Genomic DNA, 16984 nt, shown 5'->3' on the forward strand with positions numbered 1-16984 from the left:
GTCCTGGGCCTGTGGGCTATTGTTACTACCAAATTTGTCATACTTATGCTGACAGCGAGATAAAAAATAAATATGTATTTATTGACAGAAGCCCTATGTTGCAGATTGAACAAATCCTTTGTTTTCTAATTGTTTATGAAAAGCCTCATCCCCATTGGTAGCGTCAGCAAAATGATAGTTGTCTAAGGCAAACCAAAACCTTGGCCAATTTAAGTACTTGCATATGTAGCATGTAAACAGCAAATATGCAGCCATATGCTACTGGCTACAATGAATATCACAGTGAATTGTTTAGTGACAAGTGTTTGTTGCCAATAGGATCAAACAAGGACTACCATTTTTTAAATATATATCTGTTGTGTTTTCTAATGGGATGTGAATAATACATGAATTTTCTAACCTATACTCGAATTTAAGGATTTTTCATATACATGTACAGTATTTAATAAATTATAGATTATATTACACAATTGTAAGTTGTCAACATCCAAATTTATTTCAAACTATTTTTGTATTTATTTAACCAAAATTTCTATTGTTTATTTTCTCTGTGTGTAAATCCGACTCACTGACAACTAGTCACCTCTTAAAAAATTTCATTTGTAATGAAAAATTTGATTATTTTTTTAACACCAATCCCTCAACATCTGCTTGTGGATTTTTAATATAGCTTTAAAAAACAAATTCAAGTATACTGCTATGATGTCTACAGTGTGGCAGTTACAGTGACGTCTAGCACTGAGGCATCATGCTGCAGGCATGTACCATCATGTCCCACCCAGTCGCATTATCCTGACAGCAGGCTGACAAGTTCTAACACTAACCTCTTAATGCTGAGCACTTGGCGAGGCAGCTGTTAGTACCATTGTTATAAGTCTTTGGTAGGACTTGGCCCACTGTTCGAACCCGAGACCTCCCACATCTGAGGCAGATGCTCTAACAATTAGGCTATCAAAGCGGCCCAAATATATATTTTTAAACAGAATGACAAATAAAGATATTTCTGTAAGCATCACAAGGTTCTAAATTAGACAAGCCATGTGGGCTTGAGATTGTTCACCAGTCCTAACACTAACCTCTTAGTGCTTTGCGCCAAGTGAGGCAGATGTTAGTACCATTTTTATGTATTTGGTATGATTTGTGTGTGTGTGCATGTGAGTTAGATTTTTTACATAGCTTTAAAATTTGTTTAGTCATATCGATACGATATCTGCAGTGTGGCAGTTTATAGCGATTTTTAGTACTGGGGCAGATATGCTACAGATATGTAGCATGATGTCCCACCCAGTCATATTATCCTGACACCAGGCCGACGAGTCCTAACATTAACCTCTTAATGCTGAGCACTTGGCGAGGCAGCTGTTAGTACCATTGTTATAAGTCTTTGGTAGGACTTGGCCCACTGTTCGAACCCGAGACCTCCCACATCTGAGGCAGATGCTCTAACCACTAAGCTATCAGAGCGGCCCAAATATGTATTTTTAAACAGAATGACAAATAAAGAAATTTCTGTAAGCATCACAAGGTTCTAAATTAGACAAGCCATGTGGGCTTGAGATTGTTCACCTGGATAACATCTAGATCAAAGCCAAATGCAAAAGCAGTGGATCAGATATCTTGGTTATCATGATGTTTGCTAACTGTCAAAGGTTTTTCTATTTTCTATAACAGTGGTTATATTTGATGACAGATTAAGGACTCCATGCCCATATGCTTTAAAATTCAGTCAAACCATTTTTTTTTATTAGAAAAAGGATGGCTGATCTACATGATTTGTACAAATTTTATGAGCATCTATCCCAGTGTGATTTTCATAAAATTTGGTTGAATTCCATTGTTTTGTTTTTTTTAAGAAATCATTTTAATTTCTTTATTTCTTGTAACAGCATCTCTATTTGTTGGAAGATTGCCATCAGTTCAGCATATCTGAATTCCTCATATTTAGTTTTTTTTCTTCTTATTATTAAAATTTTTTTTAACAAACCACACACATTGGTAGCTATGGGCAGCATACCATCCAAAAAGTTACCCAAACAGAGAATTTGATACAATCACATTTTCACAATAAAAATTACAGGTTTTTTTTGATTATTATTTAAAAAATTCTATTTGTTTCTACATAAAAAAGTAAATTTATAATTATGTTTCTCAGATAATACTTACCCAATCACATTATATTAATAATATTAGCCTTCTACCCCACAAATCAAGCCCTACTAACAGATGAAAATCTGTTTATATTTCAATAGACAAAAGGCAATAACTCTTGCTCATTACCTCCCATTGGCACCACCAGGTGTCACTAGTATTTAGCTGAGCAAGACACTAATGAGGCTTGCATGGTGGGGTCATTGTGAGGGGTTTTAAGTAATGTGTTTGGGTATGTATACATGGAGAAACATAATTTACTTTAAAATTTGCTTTCTCCTTCCAATACGCTTTTCACATTACGCTAGAACCATAAATAATAGTAAGAGGGGATTCTGAGCATCCAACCTCTACCTTGGGTATCCTTCTAGGGAAGAACAGTTGGATTCCGCATGTGAATGATAACCCGTTCTCCTAATTACGTAAGTAACAGAGTCTGGGGTCATTTAACCTGTGTCCCTAACATATGGTTAAGAAGATATTAGGCTGTGTTGATTGATCTACTTGGCTGCAGTGGCCATCTACCATATTCAAGGGTTACATATGCAATACTAAATCTTTGAGATGAAGACTTGAGAACATCGATTCTGAAGCCCAGCCAACAGCTTCTATTATTTCTTGGATTAAAATATTGTCTTCAAACACGCGGATTGCAGAGATGATTAAAAGCTTCTGAGCAGTAATCAGGCAACTGATCTGGTGAGATGTCAGAGTACACCAAGCATACAACCCACTTCAGCCATGAAGCATGGGTTTTGAAGAGTGATATCGTGTGTATGATCACATCAGAAAGAAGAGGCATTTGCACGTGCCACAACATGTCTCTGTGCTTTTCAAGCGTGCTTGAGAGCACAATCAAAATGTTGCATGGCTGTTGTTCTCAACCTGTCTATGGAAGAGAACAGGCAGGTGAGGACTCTTTGGTTACCAACAGTAACCAATTTTAAGCTACAAAGCCTAGTGGTGTCAAGTGAACAACCAAATCCTCCGATCTGAACTGAAGAGAGTTTGGGTCGAGATAAAGGGCATGCAGCTCTCTTACCCTGCATGCGAAAGTTAAAGCTATCAGGAAACGTGACTTGTATGATAGTGACTTTAGCAAAGTGTAGGCTAGAGGTTCAAATGGGTTCGATTAGAGTCATGGTAAAACCCTGGATTCACTCCATTTGGAAACAGAGTGAGGGATCTTGGATGATTGAGACCAAAATGGTATAAAAGATCTGATAGGTCTATACCATGCCTAAAATCATGTCTGCCAAGATGCTGGAATGTATTCAATATGATGGGGCAGTAGCCTTTGGTAGAGATTGGGGCCAACTTTTTCTCCTGAAAGAGCCAGAGAAAGTGGTCAGTCATCTGAGGGACTGAGGTACACAAAGGGATAATGTTGATGATATGGTACCAGTCCCTGAAAAGATGCCACTTTCCTTCATAAGCCTTCAGAGTGGATTGCCTTCTTGCTTTCAAGATTCTCCACACAATCGAAGGTTTGAACTGTTTGTCTCACAAGGCTGTCCAGATAAGAGCCAAGCATGTATTAGAGGATGATCCAGGCAGGGAGGGACCAACTTTGACTGAGGTTGCTTGAGAAGATTCGGATTGGCTGGAATATTCCTGAGAATACCGCTCAATCAATTCAGATCTGTGTTCCATCTGATAGGGGCTATCAGAATCATCTTGCCATTCTGATCCTATAAATTCTGAATTATTCAGTATCAGCAGAGGGAGAAATTTGAACCGAAAAATTGTGTTGAGATAAGTAAAACAGAGAAAATGTTTGTCATGGGGTGGATAGTGATGTGAAAATATCCATTGATCAGATCAAGACAGATGGCATATTCTTCCCATCAAACGGAGTGGCCAATTAAGCTCAATGTCTCCATCTTGAATCGGTTGAGGCAACTCCAGCTAATGATGGTTCTCAATTTGCTGTTTGCTTTGAATAAAATCCCAGGGATTGTGGCCTTTGCACAAGCTCCACTACCTGGTTTTTTTGAGTGACTGCATCTCCTGTTGTAGAAAGGCATCCTTCTCCCAATCTGAAGGTGCATCCATGAAGAGGGGGAGAGGATGAAAGGGGAGAGGATTGTTGATGGACGATACCCAAATCCCCTCTCAATGACCTGGATCACAAAACCCCCATTCTGAGGGAATAGGGGGATCCAGTTAGCTCAAAATTTGGTTTCTTAATGCCTCTGTACAATTGCTTCCTAGGGATCAATACTGGTGCACATGTGACTGAGAAGATCCCCTGTTCTGAGGTCGCTTAAAATCTCTTCATACTGGCTGGGGCTGAATGGTTCAAATGCCCATGATGGTTGAGTGGCGAAGTGGTGGGGCAGTTCCTGAGCTGCCTGCCTCTGAACTTTCTCTATTCTTCCTCCAAAGTGACAGTGACCTGGCTTGTCTGGAAAGGAAGGGTATGACAAGGTTTGAGAGATGCGGATAACAGATATGTGACATGTTGTATTAGGAGTAAATTGGCTGAACCTGTGAAGTATTGGCCATGGTATGGTGAGCAGCCCTGGTCAATGACCCTAGCACTCCTGGCCATCGCCTCCCAGGTGTGGCTATTGCCAGGAGACTCCATCAAAAGTCGGAAAGGTGCCAATGAGGCCAAATCAAACAATGAAGAACGTGCAATGACATGCCAAACCAGCTCTGATGGGCATGAAGCACATTTGGCTGCTTTAAAACAGACGAATGGACATATGAACAGCCACTATATTATTGCCATGTGCTGGTAGATCAGTACTTATGGTGTCTGTTGCCTTAAGTCTATCTGCCTGGGGAAGGAACCAGAAGGATGGTGTCTCTTCCTCCTTGTTGTGATCAACTGATTCTTTCGAGTTGCAGCAGGGGGAGCAGGTCATACTGAAGTAGCCAATACCCAATAAACATAACTTGATGGCAGCTTGAAAGTTAAACTTCAGTCCATTCCATGGTCAGATCAGAGTATAATGTGAAGGATGGTGGATCTGAAGGAGTTCCATCGCACTCACTCTGCGTTGAGGCCCAATCTGAGTCTATCTGCAGCTCTGGTGAAGACATAGCAGGTGGTATGATGACTCAATTTCATCAGTATGAAAAATAACTAGATCTCCCTTGTGGACAAGCAGTGAACCTACATAAGTCCAGCACTGCTGGGACAACCAGCTCATTTGTCTAGCAAATGGTCATCCTGGAAGCAGGCAGTAAAGAAGACAGTCCATCTATCACCATTACTGTCCAATCCAAAGGCCTGACTGGACAGACAGATTTCTCACTGAAAAATTTGTTACAGATCTGTGGCCTGCAGTATTGTTAGACATAAGTATCTGTCACTAAGATCCCCATAAATCATAGTTGGCTGGATCATGTCAACGAAAAGATCCCCATATTGGAACGGACAGATAGCCAGTGACAGCTGGACTGCCAGTAATGGTGCAGTTTTATTATGCATTCGATCCAATGGATCTGGTACAAACCCCATGCATCCTGACTAAAAGGCCTGGAGACCATAGGTGGACATGCGAAAGACTTAAGCCCACTTGCCTGCCTAAAATTGGGAAACACTCCCCAAATGAATTAGAAATGCAAGGAATGAACTAGTTGGCCAGGCCATCTTGTCAAAAGGTCACCCTTGCAGGACAGCTGGTGATGGCTAGATGGCCAGAAACTGTGCAGTGGTAGAAGGAGATGGATCCAAATGATCCGATACAAACACCATATACCCTGACTTACAGGCCCAAAGGCCATGTTTGGACATGCAGGGGGACTTATGCTCACTGGGCTGAGTTGGTATTGCCAACAACGAACTGTAGGTTGTCTTCCTTGATTTATTCCATCTTTCCCTCCCTTCAATGCCAAATGGACTATTGCTTTGAACATGCATTTCATGCGTTTAGTAAACATTTCTCCTGAAATGACACAAGAAGAGAAAACAAAGTAAAGATAGATTCAACTCACTAAGTGACTCACTAGCTGATAGCTTAGATTAGCAAATCAGTATGAAGGAAAAAAAAGTATAAATTAGCAATGCAGCATGTTAAAACTCACTAAAACCTACTCCATTACAAATGGAGCAAGCAAAAAAAGTCAGTCGCACTAACTCGTAATGACCTTATAAACAGAGGTCAACAACAGTGGTGTGATTTGGTCTTAAAAGGACCAAGCCCCTAAAGGTGATGAAATCACCCAAATTTGGGAGAAATTGTAAACATGAATGTATACAATCTGAAGCATAATGATTAATCCACACAAAGAATCCAAAGAGGACCATTGGATGAGTGAATTAGAATACAAAAATGGCTTGGATTGTCAGAGGATAAACTGTACTGTACGATGTTATCCAGTACAAAAGTGAAGCCAAGAAAAGGCAACATCTGGCAGTACCAAGGGTAGGTAATGGGCTGGAGCTATTGCCCTTTGTCTATTGAAATCGACAGAAAAAGACAATTTGCATCTTTTCGTAGGGCTGCATTCACGAGGTAGCAGGCTAATATTCCTAAAGTAATGTGATTGAGGAATGTATTCGAAGGAGAAACACACATCCCACAAATAACCTGCATAACTGTACAGGAAAAATTTTTTTTATATGGGAGATAATAGAATAGAGGCAAAGAAAGAGACAGCATACTCATGTTATAGATTCAATACATGTACCTGACAAGAATCAGGGCATGACTGTTAAAGAAAGAAGTTATTTCCTTATTTTTATCAATTAGTCCTTGAAAGCTGCTGGCCAAAACTGAAGATATTCTCTTGCAATACCTCATATAGTAACACATGTATTATGTTTTACACATTAAAGCAAGCAAATAACTCATAAAAAAATGATAAAGCAACGATACCTTCATAGGCTTCTCATCTATGACTGAACTTATCCTAATCACAAATTTGTACAAATATATTTCTTTCTTAGATGTTTCCAAGTGTGGTACTCAATTGTGAATATGTAGTTTAAACATGTAGTTCTTTCCTAAAAGTAAAATCAAATTTAACATTTCATTATATTTGTTTTTTTACCACCAATACTGTATCTACTGCTATGAAATTAAAATGTACAAGATGTGCATATTTATCTTTCAGCTACCTAAACAATTTTATCAAATATTGCATAACTATAGCACAATCATAGAAAAAATTAAAAAGTTATTCTCTTTTTTCTTCTAAAAGAAGATCATTTGTTTTCTCTAATTCTCACTGTGTGTAAAATAACATTTTGTAAGTAGAATGCTGTGAAACATTTTTAACTGAAACAATTTCAGATAAGTATCTTTCATACCAATATGTTTCTCCAGTCAAAATACTCATCTAAATTACAATCAAAGTGCCATTTATTTTGTGCCTTTGGATACAGATTATTTTTTTCATAATAATTGATTAATACTTTTACAGCCTTTCTTTTGTTGGGAGATATAGCAATGATACTGCTCTATGCTAAAATATTATATGATGCTTCTAAACCTTGCACACTCAAATATTCGTGACAGCACCCATAATACCTTCATGTTGTAAAAAGTCTATTGTACATGGATACATTGTTAAAAAATATATTTAAAACTAATAAGATTACTGTACATCATAAAGTGAGCTAAAAAGGCATATATAACAGTGCAAAAAACAAATAAAAATAACTTCTATAATTACTGTAACAAAACAATATACCAGCTATGTAATAAACAGGACTGGTACAATACTTGCAGTGTATATAATGTTTTAAAAATAATGATAATTCACTGCATATTTATGTATTTTTGTCAAGGAAAATAGCTTTAAACTATTTTTGAAATTAGCAAATTATCCTATGACCAAATCATAATTTTTTTTAAATTTAAAATACTGCACAGAAATCATGTTTTTTATACTAAGGAATACAGCAGGCTAAAATACTTGAAACATTTCCTAATGCAATTAGTAATATATACTTACTTAAGAACTTGAGCTATAGTGTTTGGACCAAACCACTGTCCAACTGCTTTCCCTTCAGATACACCCATGGAAGCTGGATAACATTAAAACAAATGGTGTCCTCTTATTAAGGGAAAATACATTTATTTATGACAAAAGGTTAAAGATTACTATCTAGTGGACTGTCATGAACAATGAAGATGGACTCTTTTCTTGGAAAAGCTTGTTGACTAATTATGAATATTCATAACTTGTTAATTTTTAATTTTTTTAAATACAAAATTAGTCAGGAAACACTACTTGTAAACATGGTTTATTCAGACAATGACCAATCTCAATTGATGCAGCTGATTGTGCAAATCAAAAACTGACAGGCATCAACTTTTATTACTATGCTGTTATCAACTTCCTATTAATATCTTCTCTCAGTCAATGCAGGAGTAAATTTTAAAAAAATCATGACAATGTAAAGAAGCATTATTTCTTGGGTGAAATTCTATCAAACTGTAAGTCATGATGCAAGATTATCAAAAGACATCCCTCCCAATGGACAAAGACAAAATGAGAGAAAGAATACCTGGACAGGGCAGAAAAATGTATATGAAAACGAGGTCAAATCAAGAATATGAAAACTGCTATTGTTTATCTAAGAAACTTATTCTCCGTGCCCTGGGCATTGTCAAAAACATGCCAAAGGACTGTGTGTGTGTGTGTGTGTGTGATTTGGATTTTTAATGTAGCTTTAACAATTTTTCAGTCATATCGCTACATGTCTGCAGTGTGACAGTTTATAGTGATGTCTAGCACTGGGGCATCATGCCGCAGACATGTAGTTTGATGTCCCACCCAGACACATTATTCTGACACCAGACCGACCAGTCCTAACACTAACCTCTTAATGCTGAGCGCCAAGCAAGGCAGCTGTTAGTACCATTTTTGAAAGTCTTTGGTATGACTTGGCCAGGGATCAACCCCACGACCTCCCGCATCCGGGGTGGATGCTCTAACCACTAGGCCACCGGAGCAGTCCCAAAGGACTGTAATAATGATATGTGGGTTGTCAAAAACACATCACAGTACTGCAATAATTATATTGGGGTTGACAAAAACACATTACAGGACTGCAATAATGATATAAAAGTAGTCAAAAAATGTCAATGGACTGCAATAATGATATGGGAACTGTCAAAAACACATCACAGGACTGCAATAATGATATGAGAGTTGTCAAAAACACATCACAGGACTGCAATAATGATATGGGTAGTTGTCAAAAACACATCACAGGACTGCAAAAATGATATCAGGATTTGTCAAAAACACATCACAGGACTACAATAATGATATGGGAGTTGTAAAAAGCACATCACAGGACTGCAATAATATGGGGAGTTGTCAATCACACATCACAGGACTGCAAAAATAAAATAGGGAGTTGTCAAAAACACATCACAGGACTGCAATAATGATATGGTGAGTTGTCAAAAACACATCACAGGACTGCAATAATGATATGGGAAGCTGTCAAAAACACATCACAAGACTTCAATAATGATATGGGGAGTTGTCAAAACCACATCACAGGACTGCAATTAATGAATGGGGAGTTGTCAAAAAAACATCTCAGGACTGCAATAATGCACAAGACTTCATTAATAAGACACTTCATCAATGTTCACCTTGTAAACACATTTTTACTAAAACAAGTTTTGCTGAAATGGTGAAGACTCAATAAATTTGTATCTTGTCAGCATTTGTATTTTAACTGATATCTTCTATAATAAGTTTATGTGTATTTTACAAAGCCTTTCTAAATCTGATGTGATATATCCCAAGCACAAAATTTACAAATGTTATCTAAAACCAGATAAGTGGTAATAAGTCTCGCAAGAGCGATTTCTTACCTATCTGCTGAATTGAATAATAGGAACTCTTCTTATCTTGAAACATCTTTAGAATTCTTTTGTATTTCTCATCTGATGTACCTTCATACCAGCGCCATGCTGTGAAAAGACAACAAATGAACAAATTAAAACAGGAAAACGGTTTCACAAAATGTGATGCCTCACTTGCATTTCTGTTCTGTCATATACTCTTCCATTATCTAACAAAGCCTTCTGACACAATGAGGTGTGTTTGTGTAAACTCAAAGCACAGCTAGACATGATTGGGGCATTGCATTACTACATACTGGCATCAGTTGTTACAAAAAAGTATCAAACACTAACAGTGGAGACTGGATGCAAAGTGGTCGTGACTTCTGTCTCTTATTATATCATGAGAAAGTAAAAATGCATGTACACTTTTAACAATCACAATAACAATCAAGTGAAAGTAAATAACAAAAGCAACAAAAAGGATGTAAAACCTTGGAAAATCTTTATCAATTTACAACCTGCTGAAATTTTTTTGTACACATCTTTTGGATAAAAAGAATGTGATCTCAACAAACATGACAATAAAAGTTCATTCAACAGCATATAGGTTCTTTATAAATATGATAAAAAGGCATCAAATCTGAGTTACTCATTCAAGTATTATTATATGAACAATTATTGACTGGTGTCACAGAATTGTATAAATCCTTTTATTTATTAAATACATGTACTTGGGTTTCATTTTATTTTGTGTACAATGATACCCGAGGATAATTTATTTATGCTGCACAATATTTTGAAACAGTTCAGTTCATCCTATGCCGCATGTGCAGAGTGCTTTCAATGGGAAGAACCGAATACTTCCAGCACACAGACGATGTATGACCACATTGTCTGTGTATAAATGCCTCACCGTAAGACTAAATCTACACATTACAGAACGTCTTGTCAGTGAAAGGTCTACATAAGGACTTGCACATCTTCAGCTCTAGAGGTATGTGAGTTATTAATTTGTGTATAAGTTATAACTATTGTACTACCATGTTTATTTTTGTATATTTTCTATGTAGCTTCAGCTTATGTAGCATAATGCAAATATTTTCTATTCTTGTTTGTGACTTAGCAAGAGATTTATATTAGCAATATAAAGTTGCATTTTTAAGGAACGTTTAGTACTGTAGGATTCTTACTGGGCACGGGAAGGTTTACTTCTGAACCTATGTATTGTTTTGTAATTATTGTGCTGATAATGTAATCTGTATAACTTACCGTATACAACATCATTATGTTTTATCATATATGCCCGTGTCATGCATAGTACGTGGTGTCAGATGTATTTGAGCTGATCAGAGTCAACATGGTACCAGTTGTAGAGCTAACCATAGCAGCTGTAACGCTGAACCATATCAGCCATAGAGCTGAGTTAACAGTATTGTTGGTTGAGTAGCAGGTGATCGGGCATTGCTGACCAGTTGGTGGGCACTGATTGCTTGATTGATCAAGAAATTGAATGGTGGTCAGTGACTACCTGAAATACTGTTTTGATTAACCAGTGTGACTGGTAGCTAAGTGTGCTGGTGATGGAGTGTGCAACTCTATACATTTGATCTTTTAGCCATGGGCTAATTTGGTGGGGGGGGGGGGGTTGTAATACCCAGTGTTTTGGAACTGTACAGATATTTGATATATCTGTTCCTTTGTTTTCATCATTTTACTATTTGAGTAAAATACCTCATTTTTTCACTATTTGAGTGAATACATTTTACTATAAGAGTAAAGTACATTTTTAACTGTTTGAGTAAAATGCATCATTCTTTTCGTCATATGAAATCACTGTGAATAATTCATCTTTGTCCTTGTACAATGTAAGATCGTTTATTGTATTTTCATTTGTTGCATTATTAGGTTTGTATGGATTATGTTAATTTGTCCAATATTTGGATCTTATACACGCACGTATTAATCATATTTCTTTTCTCATTCAAGTCATTCATCATTAAACATTGTATTTGTATAACCAGCAAAAGTGTTCTGTTGTAAATCCGAAATCCAACCTGGTTATCTTGTTACAACTGGTTACATTTTCCATTATTTGGGGATCAATACTAACAACAGCACAATATAATGCATAATAACTGATAGAGTTTTAAGTGATTTTGGATACTTGGATATGAAGCTATGTTAAAATATTTTTAAAATATTTAAAAGGATAAATACTCTGAAATTTCACAAACAATTATCCTTACATAAAGAACCCTAATGTTGACACTGTTGCATCATTTTGAATGCCCTTAGAAGCCAATTTGTAAAACAATATTTCTTCGATTATACCGGGTACTCCAGATCATTCTGGATGTATTGAGGAATGTATTAATAAAATTAGAATCAACTGAAATTTGACTTTTACTAAATAAAAAATTGGGTACTTTTCAGTTTAAAATGAATTTAATAGCAAACACTCAAACAGCTAATTCAGTGTACTCATTTCAATGTCAACAAGGTTCAACAAAGAGGTTTTATAACATAAGACTACTTCCCCATAAGCAGGAGCCTGCTCTTAACAAGGAAAGTAAGAGTTGTCAGAAATAAAGCCAAGCCATTGAGAAGAAACTGCAGATAGTTTGGACTGACAAACAAAGCATGTATCTCAATGGTTCTACCTACCATAGCAAGAATGACTAAGAAGCAAGTTTTATATGAGACCCTAGACAGTGGTTCAAAAGGTGCCATATTCAACAAAGCCAGAATCCACAGCGTATCCCATTTCCGACACAGGGCCAAGAAAAAGCAAAGTTTGCTGGAAGGCTGGAGAGGTTTTTGCTTTATCTGATATCTTCCCTTCCATGATCAAATGTGTCTGATATCATGAAATTGCAGCATTTTACTGTGATCAGGGCAAACTTTCCGTCTTCAAGGAGCCAAACGAGAAAGTAAATGTTTTAGTAAATTATGTTTCTCCTAATCACATTACATTATTACAAGTTTCTTTTTTGCTTTCTCTGAATCCAGACCCTGTATATTTGTTGTATACACTTGTTTGTTCCTCTTCTTTATTACTGAGATGAAAACCAAGTACAAAGTGTAAAGGATTTAAGGACATGAAGGACGGACATACAATTAATTGTTAGCACACACACTGGGGATAAACCAAGGATTTTGCCTATGTGGCATTTAGGCTTGTAATCATTTCTTATATCTGTGCATGACAAAATTAAGAAAACAAGTCAGACACCAAGATTTGCAATTTGACCAATATGTTATGGATGGACAGTCTGTACAAATACCATATAGATGATGGTATGTAATGATCATACCACTCCAACCGGCCAAACCACAAAACATATTGCCTTTTGAATGTTGTTCTGACTGCCAATCAACCAGTCCAACTGTATGAATTAGCTATGTATGAATAGAGTGGTTAGGAGTCTGTTTCATCCAACCAGCCATACTGACCATACCACATCAGCTATTCTGACCATACCAGCCAGCATGACCATAAGGCAATGAGATCCTTGGTATGCCATTTCTACTGCCATCCAACCAGTCCAACTGTATGAATTAGCTATGTATGAATAGAGTGGTTAGGAGTTTGTTACATACAACCAGCCATACTGACCATACCACATCAGCCAATACTGACCATACCACATCAGCCATACTGACCATACCACATCAGCCATACTGACCATACCACATCAGCCATACTGACCATACCACATCAGTCAGCATGACTATAAGGCAATGAGATCCTTGGTATGCCATTTCTACTGCCATCCAACCAATCCAGCCATATGAACAAGCTTTGTACATTTATGGTGGTCACAGCTAACCAGCATTATTTATGAAGCCATCTGACCGAGCCATTTCAGTGCATTCACTTATCTCAGTGCAAACCTGTTACGGAACACAAAAGAGATCTTGATATCTGAGGTGCATGACCTATATCCACATTAACTGTAAAAGATTATTACTACCACAGACGGCAGTAATGCAAATTGGAGGTCCGTAACTGTCATAAGATATGATAGGTTAAATCCTGAATCAGTTCCACTGACAAATACACTAACTTTCAACCCATGCCAGTTTGGGATATTGTTTGCAAAATGAAAAACATTTCATTCAAGATTCCATTAATTCAAGCCACAGTCAATTATCAATATAATGTGGCAGAAAATTTCATTGTTTCTTAGTTATGTCATATATGACATTTGCTGCCAAAGATTCTGGCTTCTCTCTTGTCAGAGAGATGTTATCTCAACCTTATGTCTTAACTCTCCACTTTCACATGAATTTTCATTTTGATCTTCTTTGCAATAACAATAGAGCAAACCCTTTTTATTCAAACAGAAAAGATCACTTAATTTGACACTGACTTAGTGGATTGAAATGAAAGAGTGATCTGCTTGAGTACCTGGGATGAGCTGAGCAGACACAATATCATTAAGTAATTTAAAACACTGCTAATGAATCATACCAGACTAGTTTTATGTAGTTTTATTTGAAGTATTTTGATTGGCATGAATGGCCAGTCAAAGGTTGATAAAGTGATTAGAGTATGACAATTAGTATTTGCCCACCTTGTTTTGAAATTTAAAACAAAAACAACAAAAAAAAAACTACCTATCCCCAACCGGAAAATTTGGCTTGTCCTACTTCGAGAATGAATAGTCCATGAAGTCGGCTAAGAGATTTAATCACCCTCTGCATCTGCCAAGATGGGACCTCATATATCCTGAAACTGCTATCATCTGATCAAGTGGGCAAAGATTCAGTCACCACTGGGACAAGATAATCATTTGCAATGATCTCATAAACAGGAGTCCAAGATCCAATATTATAATGAGGAGACCCAACTGGTGAAGAGAAATTCCCTGAATGAGATGTGATCATGGTTCCCATGCTTTTCTAAAGATAAATTTCCAGGGTTTTTCCGTGATGAAATTACTTCTTTCAAGGTTCACATATGACCATTAGTGAATGGAATTAAAGAACATTTTAGATTATAAAACATGCTTTTTCTAAACCTAAAGGTATTTCTCTTTCAAGATTCTCCAAAAACATCGAAGTCAGAAAAGATGATCATGTACAAAAACCCAAAATGTGTCTCACGAAATAAGTTAGATTATATTCCTATAAATTTGCAAGCAAAGTCATTTCAATGTACAGAATAAAACTTCTAACTTTATTTTCCTGCATTATGTTGCTAGGTGGGAACAACATAATGAACATAAATTATGTTTTGTTTCCTTTCAAACCTTTAGCAAAATATATATATATATATATATATATATATATATATATATATATATATATATAAAAGCATCATATAGAAAGTAAACAGTTCCTATTCAAGTATATATAAAAAACAATAAACGCAAATAATTAGAATCTTGTCCTGTAACGAAAAGAGTTTAACCCTGAATTTATCTGTGCCAATAAAATCCCAAACAAGATTTTTCAAACAACCGAATCTCCTTCAGATGATCTGGTCAAAAATCCATCATTTAAAAAACATTTTAAAAAGGGTTGATTTAAATTTTGACAAAAGATCTTCAAAATTATATACAATTTTATTTAAAAGGACTGAATTTTCTGTAAAATCAACCTGTCTTCTTGTAATTCATTAAACCAGTCCCCAAACCTGTATTGATATAGGGGCTCGTATAATTTTTTGATATATAATACAATGGATGACAATTTATCATTTCAGCTCTGAGATTCAACAATTTGGACTACAAATATGGCTTAAAACGAATAGCAGTCCGTTTTATAATCTGAATTTCCTCCGAATATTCCGACAGAAGTTTTCATATTTGGACATTTAGGTAGGGTTCTGGGTCATTGCAATTGCATATAAAAAATTTGGAATTTGCTGCCACCATGCGGTAGCGACAGATGGTGGTCGCTAACCAGCGGGCCTAGAGAATTTAAACTAATTTTATAACGACTCATACCTGTACAAAATCGATAGGAAAATGATTCATTTTCTCAGAAATGGCAAGTATTATAATCATTATGTCGTTAATCCGCTGAAAGAAAAGACGAAACTACGGCATAGATGAAACCTGACCCAGTACTTGCCATTTGTAGTCACATGACTTCATAAACCTCCAAAGATGACATCAGAAGTCCAACAGTCAGGTGATATCAACAACAAACTCCTTTATAATGTTGCTGTACAGAAATTCAATTATATTAAATGAAAGTTGGTCAGTTTTTGTAAAAACCAGCAATCTGGCCAGTCTGATTTATCAAGCAGAGAGCACATGTCAATGTGGTAGTCACATGATACAACAAAACTCCAGAGGTTTTTCTCGGAATATATAAATATGGAGATTTTTGTGTTCTTTCGTTTTTGTATTTTTATTACAACCAGTATACGACTTTCATTTAATATTATTTATTTTTCTTTCTCTACAACATTTGATAATGTGGGTTGTTACATTTGTGTACTCATGTGACTAGCAATGCAAATCACGAGTACCAGGTCACATTTCATCAATGACGTAGTTTTTTCTTGTCTTTCAGCAGATTAAAGACAAAACGATTTTAATACTCACAATTTCATACAAAATAAGTAGTTTTCATATCGATTTCATTCATGTATCACTTAATCTAACAATGTTTAAAGTTTGCTACGTCATCCGGTAAGTGGCAACGCTTTGCCACCACCATATTGGCCTCTTGTGATGCCAGACTGGTTTTCATACCTTCCATGTAAGAAAAGATACGGATATATTGCTGACTTTGAAAATAAAAGTCTACTAGACGAATGTAATCCACTGGGCATTTGGATTGACTCAGCATATATGTTTATTGCAAGCAATTAAATGATCCATACTGCACCCTCCCACTATTCTGGTTAGAACTCGATAAATTTAACTCACTATCAGTTTAGTTATGACTCAATTACGTGATTGTTTCGAGCGTCAAGTGGTGGCAGAAAATTCCTGGGATTTTCCTGACTTTCATCAATATTTGCGAAATTCAAGGACTTTTCACAGTCAGGCACAAATTATCATTTCTCCCAACTTTTTCCAGATTTCCCAGTAACATGGAACTGTGTG

General features: G+C 36.4%; 1 protein-coding gene across 2 annotated transcripts in view; it reads right to left on the reverse strand.

Annotated features, from left to right (window-relative positions):
• LOC149798664 (cysteine protease ATG4B-like) overlaps positions 1 to 16984 on the reverse strand; it is a 73230-nt gene that overhangs the window by 34168 nt on the left and 22078 nt on the right. For both annotated transcript variants that reach the window (XR_016421010.1, XM_089957508.1), the window contains exons 5-6: positions 9945 to 10043; positions 8062 to 8134 (exon numbers count right to left, since the gene is read on the reverse strand). Coding sequence is in view for 1 of the 2 variants with exons in the window: in XM_089957508.1 (XP_089813634.1) it covers positions 8062 to 8134; positions 9945 to 10043 (172 nt within the window). In the remaining variant the exon portion in view is untranslated. The remainder of the gene's footprint in view (positions 1 to 8061; positions 8135 to 9944; positions 10044 to 16984) is intronic.

Source organism: Sinohyriopsis cumingii, chromosome 5, assembly GCF_028554795.1.
Source record: "Sinohyriopsis cumingii isolate HCF-2022 chromosome 5, ASM2855479v2, whole genome shotgun sequence".
Lineage (NCBI taxonomy): Eukaryota > Metazoa > Mollusca > Bivalvia > Unionida > Unionidae > Sinohyriopsis > Sinohyriopsis cumingii.